Consider the following 16,243-nt stretch of genomic DNA (forward strand, 5'->3'; position numbering starts at 1 on the left):
CATAAAATGCTTTTCCTTTTTCCTTTGGGATTCTTCATTTTTACTCAAACTGTGCCTAGAATATTTTGTGCACGAAAAAGCGAAGTCTATATATTAAAATATGCATCTTTTACCGTTATAGAAAAAATACCCTAAATAGTTTTAAGAGAACAAATCAAATAGTGAAGATATTACAAATAAAAGAATAAAATGATAAGACGATTAAGTCTCTAATCATATATCTTGTTGTCCTCCCCTCAAAAACCAATACTATGTCAAGTTTTAACATTAGGTATTGTGAAATTTACTTCTTCTTCACCTTTAGGAGCAGCGACGGAAAAATTTTGTATAGAATTCCAATTTTAATGAATGAGCAACGAAAATAAAATAAATATATATTTAAAAATTTATAAAAAAATAAATAAAATATTAAAATTAAATTAAAATTTATCTATATTTTTATTAATTAAAATATATTAAAAACAACTTCATTTTTAATGTTTACAAATATATTTTTCAACTTTTTATACTTGATTTTATATTTAAGTATTTTTAAATTTAAATTATCTAACTTATAACCCATTAAATTTATATTTTTAAAATTAAATTATTTTTTAAATTTAAATAACCCATAAAACTCATTAATTAATAAAATATTATTTATAAAAATTTAAATTTATTTTTCTAAATTTAGATAGTTTAATAAATAATTTTAATCATATAAATAGATTAAAAACTAATGGTAATTTAACTTATTTTGACTATAATATGCAAAGAAACTAATGGTAATTTATCTTCAAAATGAAGAAATTTTTGTTTTGAAAGGGTAATTTCAAGCCAAAAAATAAAATAAAATAAAAATGCAATGTTTTTCAACCTTCAAAAAGCTAGTCACTAATTTTTTGATAAAAAAGAGGGACAATGAGAAATGGATAATGATTCTTTTTTTTTTTTTTAATTTTTTATGAGATGGAAGCCAGATAAGGTCATGTTCATGATGTTAATACAATCCCAAACCCCCTTAATTCCCTTCCCTAGTCTCCAACTCTGTACTTACTAGTATTAGAGATCTCTAGAATTGTTAGATTTATAGAGCTTTTTGATATTTTAAAAGCTTGCATGTTAATTGGTTCTTCATAAAGATATGGGCAATTCCAAAAATCTAAAAGAGACAAAACAAAATTACAAAAAAAAAAAAGAAAATGATTCCTAAGATGATGTTCCTGTGCTTGTTTTGTTTTAAGGTGCTATTGTGGGTTTCTGCTGCCACCATTGTTGTTGCCTGCTAAATAAAAACATGAATGAAAAGCCTAATGCCCACCACAATGTCACTTCCTAAAACGCACATTGGATTATGAAAAAAACTCCAAAGCAAAATGAACAGTGTAATTATTTTTTTCATTAACCCTTTTGCCACTATATGACAAAGCTACCAACTTTATAATAATTTCCTTTAAAGGAGAATCCTTTCTGCTAGTTGTATAAGAAACCACTCTTCTCCCTCACTCTTTTCCAATTTTTTTAATCAAAGAAGGTTAAGCCATGATCTTCGAGAGTGCTCTGCATCACTTACCTTTGAATTCTCATTTAAAGAGACTTGCAAAATAGATAATTATCTTGTAGTAGGAATTTCCTACATATGTCCAAAGGTGTTTTCGTGCGTTTGAAGAGAGAAAATGAGATTAATAAAAAATCTTTAGAAATTTTTTTTTTTGTTTATTTGGTTTTACTGAAGAAGATTTATGGAGATACAGCCATAAAGAAATCTAGTGCCATGCATGAAACTGCTACAAATATTAGTGGACATGAGAAATGTTTGAAGATAAGGAAGGAAGCATATATTAAATGATTTTCAAGCCTAATGGATGTTGGTGCTCTTGTAAATTAAAATTTGACTTCCTTTGTATGCCCGCTTGTGTTATTTCATAACTTTCCATTGAAAAGGAAAGTTCAACAACGATAAAAGTGATAAAAGGAGTATTGAGTTTTAACCAATATCGTTTAGTTAAAACGAAATAAGAAAAAAAATAGGCCGTCAGAAGTTTTAACCAATATTATTTAATTAAGACGAAAGAAGAGAAAAAATATATTAGAAAATTAAAAATCTTATTGAAATTTTTCAAAAATTGAAAAAGTGAGTTTCTAATAGTTAAGGGAGGCTATTTATAATAGAAATAAAACTCTAATAAGTAAAATTACGAAAATACTTAAAATATCCAAAAAAATAATTAAAATATAAAATTAACTCCTAAACGATAAAATTTCCCTATCGAACTTTGTGACAGACTTGCGGCTCTCGTCACACTTTTAAAAGTCATACGTCTCAAAACTCTCTTTCCAAAAAGCTATCGTGGGTCTTTATCGGACGTCGGCAATAAAAGTTAAACCCGGTTTAAATCTACCGTAAAATCCAAAACTAGTTGCACCATGTCACAAAGGTTTGGAAATTCATGTATATACCTGAATTTTAAAAAATTATAAAATCACTCTTAACTGTTCATAATCTCAAGAACAACACCAAACATCTACTCCAACAAGCCTAAGTAATAAACTTCCATGACAGATTACAGAATCAACCAAGTTTAAAACTTCAGATATACATCGAATTACTGCTGAAGAAAACAGAGGATCATCAACTTGGACGTCTGCCATTTATTTCTGAAATTCTGAAAGCTTTACCTTATCCAAGAACAAGGCAACGGAAGCTTGATTGACACCAGCAATTCCATGACCAGGTGTTTAGGATCAGGATGCCAACTCCAACCAAGTTCAGGACCACATGCATAGAAGGTCCAAGTTTTATGTAAAGGCCCAAAACTAACAGCCAAGCCCACAAAAAGAAGCCCCCAACACAAGAAACCCTAAGCTGGAGCTCCACCAATCCTTCCAGTATTTATTTTTGTATTGCTTAGATTCAATGTGTTATCCTCACAAGAGAAGAAAATCAAATAAAACCTACGAAAATACTTTGTTAGAGTCAGGCTATGTTCCGCAACAATGTTGAAGATAGCGTTTAGTATTTTAATTTGATTAAAATATTAATATTTAGAATTTTTTAAATTTTTATTTAATCACTATTAAAATAATTACTTGTTATTAAAAAAATTAATGACTACTAAAATAGTTGGTATTGTAAACTAAAACACTAAACCTATTACACTTCACCAATGGGTAATTGACACATTTCCAGAATGATTTGTGCTCATTCATACATAGCAATGGTTTTTTATTATGATCTCAGATAGAGAGTAATAAACATAAATTTTTTTTAAAGTTTTACTTTTTAAATTAAATTTCAAAATAATGAATTCATTATTATTCCTAAAAATAAATAAAATGATATTTTGGGTTCATGAAAAATATTTTTCAAAAATATTTTCTCTGATGTTTGGAATAATAAAAAAAATTTAGTTTCTAATTTAAAAAAAAAACCTACTCCTATATATAAATTTATTAATATATTTATTTTTTAAAATTAAAATTAAATAATAAAAAATAAATTATAAAATATTTTTTAAATGTTAAATTAATTTCCACGAACAAATGGAAACTTAATATTGGTTTATTATTAAGATATTGAAAATTATAATTTTTTATGAATTTAATGTGATCTTGAAACAATTTATACTTGTCACGTTGATTTAATAAAATCCCACTCGAAAATACATTTTTTCTTTACATGCATGTTATTAAAAACACCAACTGAGTCGGCTTTTTAGATTTTATTTGAGTCAATATAATCTATTATTTTTAAAAATGTCAATTTCAATATTGTTTTTAGAAACACTCAAATATTTTTAAAAATATTTTTTAGAAGTAAAATTACTGAAAAAATTACTATTTAATAAAATTAACTAATTAATTTTTTATTATTAAAAATATACCGAAAGCCTTTTATTGTTTTATATGGTTAATTATTTAATCCCTCTTATTAATTATATCGATTAAGTAGTTATTATTTTTAAATTATAATGACCAAATAATTATTATTTTAAAGTTATATGGATTATATAATTGTTCTTTTGAAATTATAGGAATTATATAATTATATTTAAAATTATAAATACTAATTGATATTTTAATTATTTTATATATTATATATATTATATAAATATAAGGATTAAATAGTTGATTATTTGAAATGAAATGGATTAAATAGTTAACCGTTTAAAAAAAGTTAATTCTAAATTTTTAATATTTATTATATTATATTATATTTATATTGTAATGAAAATATTAATATTTTATAAGTTTGTTATTATTAGGATTGATAGGTTGAAAGTTTTTCTTATTTAATATTGAAAATCACAAAAAACAAAATTACACATAAAAAAATTTAAAAAAGCAAAATACAACTTTAATATTGAAAAAAACTTTTTGAGTAGCGGTTTCTTAAGTCACAATTAGTAAATCATTTTAAAATTACATTAAATTTGTAAAATGTTTTTTAATTTGCATTATTTTAATAATAAACCCATTTAAAATTGTATGACGCGTAATGATGAATTGAAGATGTCAAAATCCAAATTGATACATGGCAAGTCAAAAGAAAAAAAAAAAGAGAAGAAGAAATAGACAAGAATTGAATATTAGTAGTGATCCATAATTACAAATTAGCATGTAAGAGGATGACTCGACCTTTCACGCTTCGTAATGGCTTATGGGGCCCTATAATCATAATGTCCAAACATAAAAATCTCTCCTGTCAGAATTAGAAAAATAAATCAATCATATCATAAATATATTTTAGAACTTTTTCTCAAAAGAAATATTCTTCAAAATTATACAATTTATTTGTTATAGCAAAAAACAAAATCCCTAACCACAATTATTACCATCTTCAACTTATCCATGTACAGACAACCATCTCTGTATACTTTTGAAAAATATGAATCTTATCTAAATTACTACTTTTTTTTTTTCTGAAGATAATCTATAAAACCTTAGATAATCCATAAAACATTAAAAAGGCAAGAAAGAAAATACGAAAGAGAGGACAGCTTTATAATAGATTCTCGCAAATAAACTTTGTATTTTCTTCTTTCTTCACATCAAAGATTAGCACATCCACTTGAGGACACATCACCTTACAAAGAGAGGACAGCTTCCTTATGTAAGGTTGGAGGGTAGATCTATAATCAAATCGAGATTAAATTGATTCAATCAAAACCGATGGATCAATTAAGTTCCAAAGTAATTAGTCAAAAGAAGAGCTTAGTGACAGCGAATTGCAGCATGTAAATGAACTCAAAAGCATTCCCAGTTTCAAATGATAAAAGACAATAATTTCCAAGAAAAGTTTTGTTGTGAAGATGGAATTACAAGTCTCCAAACTATTATATCTTCGGCTAATTGACCCTAATCAAGAGAACAAGAATGCAAGGCATCAAGAGTACGAATGGTTTCAGATTACAAATAAAATGCAAGCTTATTAAAGGTTCCAGATATCAAATTAGAACTGAAAACCTCTTACCAAAAAAAGGAAAGAGACGGAAAAATTTACAAACAGGGCATCAAAGGAAAAAAGAAAGATACGCAACATCAAATATACAGCTCTACGTGGCAACTAACCCCACCGCATCCAAGGGGACAACAGAGTTCGGACAATCTGTTCTTGGTCCAGCAAGGGAGTAATATGCAAGTATATGAGCTGGCTGCTCAACCAAAACATCCTCTCCCACCTGATTAACCATCACAACATTTCTAGAAGGAATCAACTCGATGTTCCAAAAGGGCCGAATCATCGCTAGAAGACCGCGCCCTGGCATGGAGGATGATGCTCTGTAACCTTGCACCCACAAATACCTCAAAGAAGTCAGTTGCATCACAGCTCTGGCCAGTGCACTCTCAGTGAAGCAACATCCCCTCATTTCCAGTTTTTGAAGACTAGGACATCCTTTAGAAAATTCCAAAAGCCCTTCATCGGACTCCCCAACATAACCCAGAAGCATCCACCTCACATTTGTACTGTACTGTCCAACATAAGCAAGACCCACATCAGTCAAACCCCCCGGTCGAAGGTACAGCGCAAACCTACGGAGCTTCTCACATTGCCTCAATAAAGATCTAACTCCATTGTCAAGCGGTAGATCTGTTATCCTTTCTTCTCGGTCAAGCAAGACTAATCGAAAATCATTCAGGTTCCTTAAGCGAGCACCAATTTGTTCTAAAGCTGCATTTGTAATGTCAGAAACATAAACAGCCATGTACTCAAGTTCTAGGCAGCCCTGAGCCAAAGCAATTAATCCTCTTTGTGAAACGACACCTTCTTCATCCTCCATTCCCTGCTCATCAGCACCGCGCTCGATTCTAAGCCTCTTTAGTCGCTTACAACTCGAAGCGAGGACTTCCAACCCTCGATCTCCAATCACATTTCTTGTCTGTCGATATTAAAAACAACATATAACTTGCAAAAAATAAATTATTGAGCTATACATAAAGTTCCACAAACAAGCAAGCACAAATGCCTTAAGCTCCCTAAAACATCTTCCCTACTTTAATTTGGGCTTTTATTTATTTATAAAAAGAAAAAACAAAATTCTCTTTCTAGTATATTATATTTAACAGTCAAGATAGATACCTAGCTAAACCACAAGTTTGATTAATACGTACAAGGCAAAATTCACAGATCATGCACTATTTTAAACAAAATAAACAAAATTTTGAAATCAACATGGAAAATTTATTTTACAAAGGGAAAGGGAGTTATCAATCGTAAATTACATATTATGAATAAGTAAGAAACTGTTAATGGGCATCAAAATTGTGAAGAACACAGAATGCATGTCCAAGAGGAAAAAGATTCCCCTAGGGGCTATCAATAGATGTCAAATGAATGGGAAGACAAAACAGAGACACAACAATAACTAAGTCTTAATCCCAAAAAGAAGAGAGAAAAGAAACAAATGATAAAGACAGAATTTTTTACTATACCACATTAAAGAAGAATCAAGTTTGTTACAGTACCTCAAGAACTTCCAAGTTGAAGCATTTTTGAATTAGAAGACAATGGTCCTCAGTGTCCAGCAATGCATAGAGGAGATCCAACTTTTTAAGTTGCGATGCAAAAGGAAACACTATCGGCATTTCATTTTTCCCCATATATGTTAGACCCAATCGACACAATTTTCGGGGAAATGTCACAGCAGAATACTTGTCTGGTATATCATTGAAGGAACCCCCACAAAATTCTTCTAAAGCAGCTGCAGCATGAAAGAAACCACCAAGGTCTAAAATTTCGCAATCACTAATCTTGACGGAGACTAAGTTGTGACAGTTTTTGGCTATGAGTTCAAGGTCTTCAAATCTGACTTTGTTGAGGTCCGTCATATAAAAATTTAGAGTCTCAAGAACTGTATTGTTCAAGGCAATCTCATGTAGCCAGTCACCATCTTTCTCAAGAATCGAACTCTCTTCCAAAAGTAACGTTCTTAGTTGCCTGGGAAACATAATAATAGTCATGAAAAAGCGCCTAAATCATTCTATTATGACCATTAGCCATTTGGAATTAAAGAGAGAAGGGAAGGGTGGAGTAATAACCAAGATCTAAAAACATGAATGTCAAGATAACAAGGAAAGCGCGAAGAAATTACTTGACCAGACCATGTTCTGGAGTCCTAGACAATGTGGAAATGTTGAAAATATCTACCATTTCTTTTAAAAAATTGCCCTATAACCCAAATTTTATTAATGACAAGTTAATTTAGGGCATAGGCGGTTTTTGGTAGGGGGTAACAGGGACCAAGATATGCAACTTGAATTCAACTTTATCATCCTATCTAGTGCAAATTTATTTTCTACTTGATACATCTAAACAAAACAAGCAAAATTCACAAAACCTGAGCCAAAAAAGATATAAACTGAACACAGTGACGTCATATGATCATCAATTCTAAAGCAAATAGAATTCATTCAAAATTATAAAGAGTTACTCTCATGACTTCCCAAACAGTAAGCCAAGATATTTTCTCCACAATATACTTATCAAATTAAATAGTTGGTGAAATTAATATAGCACTTCAATTATAAATAGATGCAAAAAATTTGATACTTTCCCAATAAATGAAGAATGCATGTGAACTATAAAGAGATGCAATTCACCCTCGAGCACTACAGGTCCTGTAACACGTTAACATCAAATGGAAGGAAACAAAACCAGAAAGTAAATACCCATGTCACACATGCAGGCACTGAAGCAAAAGATTATCTAATAAGATATTAAAACTGGAAAGAAAAACCAATCCAAAGAAGTAGAAATGCAAAGCAAAGTTTCAGGTTCATGTCATCGGTTCCCTGTCCCACACGCAAAACCGAAATTCATATCCAATCGTTAAGATATCTCTCAGTCTCTCACCGGCCATCTAACTACTAATAAAAAATAACAAACTCCATATCAAATAAAACAATGATAAACTTGATAAAATCAACAAAAAAGAATTAGCAAAAAACAATGAAAATAAACTTAATACAAAATTTGCAAGCGAAAACCACAACAATCAAAAACGAAAAAAGCAAACTGATAGATCTGCTAAAATAAATTTAAGAGCAAGCCGACATTTATCACCAAACAAAAAGAAAATTCAATACCTACACAGGCGACCCACGTGTAAAAGCCCATCAGTAGAGAAACCACAACACTTATCAAGCTTCAAGACCAGTAGAACCCGTCCGCGAGACTTGGAGAGAACCTCCAGATCCGAATCCGTTACAATCATGCGTCTAAAGTGAAGGGATTTCAAGCAATTAAACGATTCCGCAATTTCATTAACCCAAGGAGTTACAAAGCCTCCCCAATCCTCCGGTATCAAATTAAACATAGCTGCCCTCGGCTTCCCTTTCAGCTTCAAGGATTCAAGATGCTTGAAGCGACGTCGTAGCCGATCCGGGCTCGTGGTATAACACAAAGCAATAGTTATATGCTTTCGGGTAAGAGCATCAAGCTCATACCACCGGCGGCAAATTAGTGAAACAGCGTCGCGGTCGCGTGGGTCGTCGATGTACGGCATCACGCAGCCTAAAACGACGTCGGACATGCTGCTACTGCAATTCATTCTATTGCTTTTACTGTTCTGATTATCCTCTTCCATCGATAAGCAAGTAAGGGAACAGGAGAGAGATAGGGAAGAAAAAAAAAACAACTGGACCACCCTCCAAAACCAAAGTAGTTTGCTATAAATTTACACACTTCCAGCTACTCTTATCAAAACTAATCGATCAAAACTTTCAAAATCTGAAATAAATTTTGCAAATCCGTTTCGCGGATTTGAAGCTTCTCTGCTAACACTAATTTAGTTATTAAAAAAACACACAAAATCCGAATCTACAAAGACCTATCTACAAAAGACGATACAAAAGCTCCAAAACTTGAGGACCAAATCGAAAAACCAAACCAAAACCACTAAAGCTACCTCGCCAAAGGTGAAAAGGAGAAGGACATATCAAATAAACGCCAGAAGATACGTCGAGAGCCCGGGTGGGGGGGGGCTATATCAGGACCTAGCTCGATGAAGTCGGCGGGGATTCAATCGGTGGCGGCACATAAATCGAGGCAATCGGATCGATACTTGGGCATCAGATCAAGCAATCGAGGGTAGTCAGGACCGCAACAAACCATGGAAGCAAATAGTTAAGTGATGAGAATAATAAGAAGAAGAAGGAGATTGGAGAAACGGCGGTGATGGAGCTGAGAGGAAATCCAACGGCGACAGTTGAAACAGTTTCCTTTCTTTTTTCCTATTTTTCCTTTTCGAAATCCGTGGGATATATGGACGAGGGAGGGGAACCTCAACCTAGTTAAGGGGTGGTGGTGTTTACTGTGTATTAATATTATGCGCCTCCTCAAAAAAATAAAATAAAATAAAATAAATTATGCGCCTTCAGAGAAAAAGAAGTAAAAGGAAAATGGAAGGGTAGGAGAGTGCGAGAGCTGGCGATGAATTGATAAGGACAAAACGACAAAAGAGTACTTATTCAGCCAATCAAAATGCATATTTAAATAATTATTTAATTTTTATATAAATTCAATCACCTATTTATTACTTTATTTTTTATTTTTTCGTTTTCGTTTTCGTTTTCGTTTTCGTCTTCGTTTTCGTTCAGCTCATGATATGTCGCCGTTTTATTAGGTATCTATGTTTAGTATTGGTATTTTTTTCCCTAAAAAAATAATAGAATAAAACCCATCCATGAATTTTTCCTAGAGGGATATTCTCTCAACTTCTTCTTCATTCTCTTCTTTCCTCCTCTATTGTCATCTCTTGGAGCCCATCTCCATTTTCCTGCTTCATGTGTGGCCTTCTCTACGCATACAAACAGTAGTGGATGCTGGAATGTTACTCTGAGAGTCCGATTTTATTTTATTAAATTTTTAATTTTATTTATTTAAAAAAAATATATATATATATATATAATTTTTAAATTAAAAAATTAAATTCAAATAGAGCGATTTAAAAAAATTTACATAAAAAATTATGCAAATTGAATCATTTTATCTACATCAAAAATTAAATATGGAGTTTTTAAGATTTTTTATTTTATAATTTTAATAGTCTAATTTATAATCCCTAGAAGCACCGGAGTGGGGGCTAAGGGGTATGTTTAGGGAGATTGTGAACGGCACGGCTAGTCTTTTTAAATTAAGATATTAAATTTAAAAAAAAAAAATACTACATCCGTCCATAATATCTCCTGTTTAAATTTTATAAACTCAAATTAATAAAACTAATTAATGACTTTAATTCAAAAAATTTATAATAAATTATTTAAAATATCATTTAAATGATTATATTTTTTTACATATTAGTATTAAACGATTTACAAACTTATAAGGATAAATATAAAAAATAATAATTAATACTATTTTGAAATTTTTAAAGTGACAAATAATTTTAAAAAATTTCTAAAATGAAAATAATATAATTTAAATTGAATAAGCCCATATCATCAAGTATAATTATAGCTAATGCTTTGTTTAATAAGCTGTAATTCAATAAAAATTAATTAAATTTGCTTTTAAAATTCTGTGAAGGTTTTTAATTATGTTACGGCTTATTGAATATGATTTAAGTTCATGATTAGTTGGGGGAGTCGAACCTTAGACTTTTCAAGGCTACATGATGCACTTTCCACCAGACTAAGTATTGGAGTGCTGATTAATTTGATATTTAACCTTTAAATTTCAATACAATAAAAAAAAGTATGTTTGATATTAAGCTTAAAATTATTATTTAAAAAATACAATAAAAAAAAAGGTATGTTTAATATTAAGCTTAAAATTATTATTTAAAAAATATATTTTAAAATGATAATCTTTTAATTTTCTATGATGAAAATGGGAAAAATTTTAATTAAGATTAAGATTTAAAAATGCTTAATAAATTTGTTCAAATAGTATCTGCCATAAATATATAAAAATTATTATTTAATTTATATGATATAAAAAATTAAATAACTAATTTTTTATAGTATTAAAAAATATATTAAAATATTTCTATATTAAAAAGCTTATTAAAAAATATATACGTTAATTTTAATTATTAAGAAAAGGAAAAATATTTAATATACCTTCATCTTTTAGTGCTAAAAGTAAATTTAAAAAGATAATTTTAGTTAAAAAATAACTATTTTATACATTTAGTTTTTAAAAGTAATACTAATAGCGATTTGAGTTAACAATAAAATCATTACCAAATCAAACCATAAACTTAATTAGTTTTAATTTAAAAACCCTAAAAGCAGAAATATTGGCAGTTTTAATTTAAATCATATATTATTAATAATAATTTTATTATTTTAATAAAATATAATATCTTTAATTAAATTTATATTTGAGAAAAAAAATAAATTTGTATATTTAGTATATATATTTTAATAAATTACTAATAAGTATTTTGTCAACTTATAAAATATATATTTATAGTTACTTTTATATAAATTAAAAATATATATTGATGACCGCTGGATTCCTTCACCCCAGACCAGGGGCTTGACCACAGCCCAAGGCCCACGACGTAGGGGCCCGCATACCTGATATACATAATAAGCCTGGCTCATCCAACCTTCAAGGTCGGGCTCGGCCCATCTTCCTCACTCAAGTCGGCCCGGCCCGCACGAAGCAGACCCTCCCAGGCTTAGTATCCGGCCCAACTCTCAGCCCAGCCCAGGATCCGGAGTAATATTCACCAGACAGCCTGGCAGATCCGCTCGAACGTACGCACGAGGAGAATCAGAGGCCGTTACACATGGAGCAGGCGGCTGATACCCTAGTACCTCCGAATCCGCATGGCAGAGACGCGTGGCCCAATCCTGGAGAGACCTTTACACGTCACCGGCAAGCAAGACAATGTATAAAAGAGGAGTCACCTCCTCAGGAAACTCAGGCCTTATTCAGTAATACAAAACCCTTGTAAAACCCTATTCAATTGGATCTCAGATCATCAATTAGCGCCGTCTGTGGGAAACGAAGGAGATCTTTTCATCACCGGAGTTTTCACTTTCAAAACCCACTGAGATCCACGATGGCAAACCACCAAGACAGTAACCTTAATATTCCAAATGACTTGAGCTCTGCCCAAGATGGGCAGCAGTTCTCCTTTTCTAGCCCTACAACGTTGAATAACCAAACACCTATTTCTCTTAATCCCTCGCCAAGCCTGGCAGGGAATACTCCCACCATGACCCTGTCTAACCAAGACATTCAAACCATGGCTCTCCAGCTACAAACCACTGCTCACTGGTTGGGGCAGATAATGCAACAAAGGGGACTTAGCACCCCAGTAAACGCACTCCCAGTAGTGGAGGAACCCAGAACCGATGAACCCCAACCTACCTCTGCCCGCCTCCGAACTAATAACCACGATGCTGGAGAAGAGGAAGAAACGGAGGCCCGAATTCATGGGCGAAGGGCAAGAGAGTTGATAGAAAATGAAGAGGTGAACGACTATTCTGCCGAAACAACCAGAGAAACGGGAACTGAAACAGAGGAGGAAGAATGCAGTTTGGGCAAAAGATCCAGCCCGGAAGACGAGAAAATGAACCAAAAGCTGAAAAGGTTGAAGGAGCAGCTCCTAGCCGAGCTAGGTAAGAAAGATCAGAGTCAAACCTCCTTGCCTACTTCTTCTCCCTTCTCAAAGTTAATGCAGCAGGAGATCGTTCCCAAAAAGTTTATGATGCCGCCGATGGCGGCCTATAATGGAGCTGGTAACCCGAGAGAGCATGTCATGAACTATAAAACCTTCATGGAGTTGCAAACTCTGTCAGATGCTCTGATGTGCAAGGTGTTCCCAACAACGCTCTCAGGGCCAGCGAGGGCATGGTTCAACAGCCTGCAGGCCGGAAGCATTAAAAGTTTCGGAGATCTGGCCACCCGCTTCATTAGCCGGTTCGTAGCCGGGGTGCCAGCAGATAGGAAGACGAGCTATCTGGAAACAGTGAGACAAAAAGCTGGTGAATCCCTCAGAGAGTATGTTGCCCGTTTCAATACGGAGGCCCTGCAGATTCCCGAGCTTGACGAAGGAAGGGCGGTAGAGGCCATGCAAAAGGGAACAACCTCTGCCGAGTTCTTTGGTTCTCTGAGCAGGAAACCTCTGACCTCACTGGCCGAGTTGATGAAGAGGGCGGAAAAGTATATAAGGCAGGACGACGCCTTAGTAACGAGTAGATTTGCCAAAGGGGGGAAGGAAAAGAGAAAGCCCCGGAGGAGGGGAGACCGGAGAAACACGAGAAGAAGCATGGAAAGAGGCCTGAGCCGTACAAGCAGACCTGGGAAAGAAGGGATCAAAGGCCTCCCCCTCCTCCCAGGGCTCATGAACCACGAGTGCTCCCTCCTTGGGTCCCGGAGAAGCCGACCCCATTAAATGCGTCCAGAGCCGAGGTGCTCATGGCTGTCCAGGATAAGGAGTTTCTCCAGTGGCCCAAACCCTTGAAGTCAGAAGCAGATCAGAGGAATCCTGACAAGTATTGTCAGTACCACCGGACGCATGGCCACGATACAAATAACTGTTTTCAGTTAATCGCGAAGATTGAAAGATTGATAAAAAGGGGGCATCTCAAAAATTTTGTGAAGAAACCGGAGGGGCAGAGGCCTCAACCCGGTCCGACAGCCCAGATGCCCAGGAGAACTGGAGCTGGACCAGTGAATGATGGGTCCAGTGGGACTATTAATATGATTGTTGGAGGAACTGGAGGACGGATGAACCGTCGAGGAAAGAAGAGAAACCGGGAAGGGGACACCAGTAATGGCGAGGTTATGCAGATCGTTGAACACTCTCCCATGACCATCGCTTTCTCTTCGGAGGATGCACAGGGCATTCAGATGCCCCATGATGACGCGCTTGTCATTGAAGCAGTCATTCATAATTTTCGGGTGAAGAAGGTTCTGGTGGATGATGGGAGTAAGGTCAACTTATTGCCATATCGGGTTTTCCAGCAGATGGGAATACCAGAGGAACAGCTAGTTCGGGACCAGTCACCCATCAAAGGGATCGGAGGAGCACCGGTACTTGTAGAAGGGAAGGTGAAGCTGGCCCTTACCTTGGGAGAAGCACCCAAACTTCGCACCCATTATGAGGTATTCTTGGTGGTCAAACTCCCACTGAGCTACAACGCGATTTTGGGGAGGCCGGCATTGTTCAGTTTCGAAGCTGTCACTAGCATCAGGTATCTGGCACTCAAGTTCCCAACGGAAAAAGGAGTGGGAATGGTCCGGGGAAGCCAGGAGGAAGCAAGGGCAGTATACTTGGCCACAGTGACGGAACCGAACTCAACCGGAGAAGCGCTTGATTCGAAAGTTTTGGAGGTCAGGGATGAGACAAAGGAAGCCCGGACAGAGCCCGTTGGAGAGCTGGAGACTTTCTCCCTATCAGAAGAAGAAACGAGTAAGGTCTTCAGTCTCAATGCCGGCCTCACCAAAGAACAAAAAGGTGAAGCCATGGCCCTGATCCGAAGTCACTCACCGACCTTCGCATGGAAGCCCTCAGACATGCCGGGAATTGACCCCAAAGTGATGACACACCAATTGAATGTCCTCCCCGAGGCCAGACCAGTAAAGCAAAAGAAGAGAGTAGTGGGAAGAGAAAAGCAGCAGGCTACCCAGGAAGAGGTGCAGAAGCTAGAAGAGGCAGGCTTTATTAGGGAGGTTATGTACCCACAGTGGTTGGCGAATCCTGTGTTAGTCAAAAAAGCCAATGGCAAATACAGGATGTGTATAGATTTTACCGACCTGAATAAGGCCTGCCCTAAAGATTGTTACCCCCTCCCCGATATTAATAAGATGGTCGACTCAACGGCGGGTTTTGATTATATGTCTTCTTTGGATGCTATGTCTGGTTACCACCAAATCCCAATGGAAAAAACGGATGAAGAGAAGACCTCATTTATAACTGAAGACGGGACTTACTGCTACAGAGCTATGCCCTTCGGATTAAGAAACGCCGGGGCAACTTACCAACGATTAATGAATAAAATCTTTAAAAATCAGATCGGCAGGAATGTAGAAGTGTATGTGGATGACATGGTGGTTAAAAGTTCAACTTTTCAACAACATATAACGGATTTAAGGGAGATATTTGGGGTGTTAGATCAATACAGGATGAAGCTGAATCCAGCAAAGTGCGCTTTCTTCATCAGGGGAGGAAAATTCTTGGGGTACATGGTGAGTGGAAAAGGCATTGAGCCCAATCCGGAGAAAGTAGAAGCCATATTAAACATGCCACAGCCGACCTGTATAAGGGACGTCCAGAGATTAACCGGGAGAGTAGTGGCGCTTCATCGATTTATGTCAAGGTCGGCAGAAAAGTGTTTGCCATTCTTCAAAAAATTGAGAAAGGTCCCGAATTTTGAATGGACAGAAGACTGCCAAAAAGCCTTCACAGAGCTTAAGGAATACCTCAGCTCACCTCACGTGCTCAGCAGCCCCGTAAAAGGGGAAGAACTCTTGGTATACTTGGCAGCCTCAGAGCAAGCAGTCAGTGCAGTACTAGTAAGAGTGGAAGAAGGGGAGCAGAAACCTGTTTTCTACGTCAGCAAAGTACTCAGAGACACTGAGGTCAGATACTCGAACATTGAAAAATTGGCGTATGCCTTGTTGTTAGCAGTCCGGAAATTCAAAGTTTATCTGGAAGGCCACCAAGGAGTTGTGATGACGGACCAACCGTTAAAGAAGATCCTACGTAGGCCGGAAACTTCAGGACGGATGTTAGCATGGTCCGTGGAAATCAGCCCTTACTGTCTGGAGTACCGACCTCGGACAGCTATAAAATCTCAAGCG

At 34.9% G+C, this 16,243-nt stretch overlaps 1 protein-coding gene across 1 annotated transcript; it reads right to left on the minus strand.

The window, feature by feature from the left end:
* Window positions 1-5,294: 5,294 nt before the first annotated feature.
* On the minus strand, window positions 5,295-9,813 carry LOC110618741 (coronatine-insensitive protein 1). The gene is made up of 3 exons (XM_021761975.2): window positions 8,566-9,813; window positions 6,946-7,417; window positions 5,295-6,359 (listed from the first exon to the last, which is right to left on the minus strand). The coding sequence occupies exons 1-3, from the start codon at window positions 9,063-9,065 to the stop codon at window positions 5,535-5,537; spliced, it is 1,797 nt and encodes a 598-aa protein (XP_021617667.1). The 5' UTR covers window positions 9,066-9,813; the 3' UTR covers window positions 5,295-5,534.
* Window positions 9,814-16,243: the final 6,430 nt, after the last annotated feature.

Source organism: Manihot esculenta, chromosome 7 (assembly GCF_001659605.2).
Source record: "Manihot esculenta cultivar AM560-2 chromosome 7, M.esculenta_v8, whole genome shotgun sequence".
NCBI lineage: Eukaryota > Viridiplantae > Streptophyta > Magnoliopsida > Malpighiales > Euphorbiaceae > Manihot > Manihot esculenta.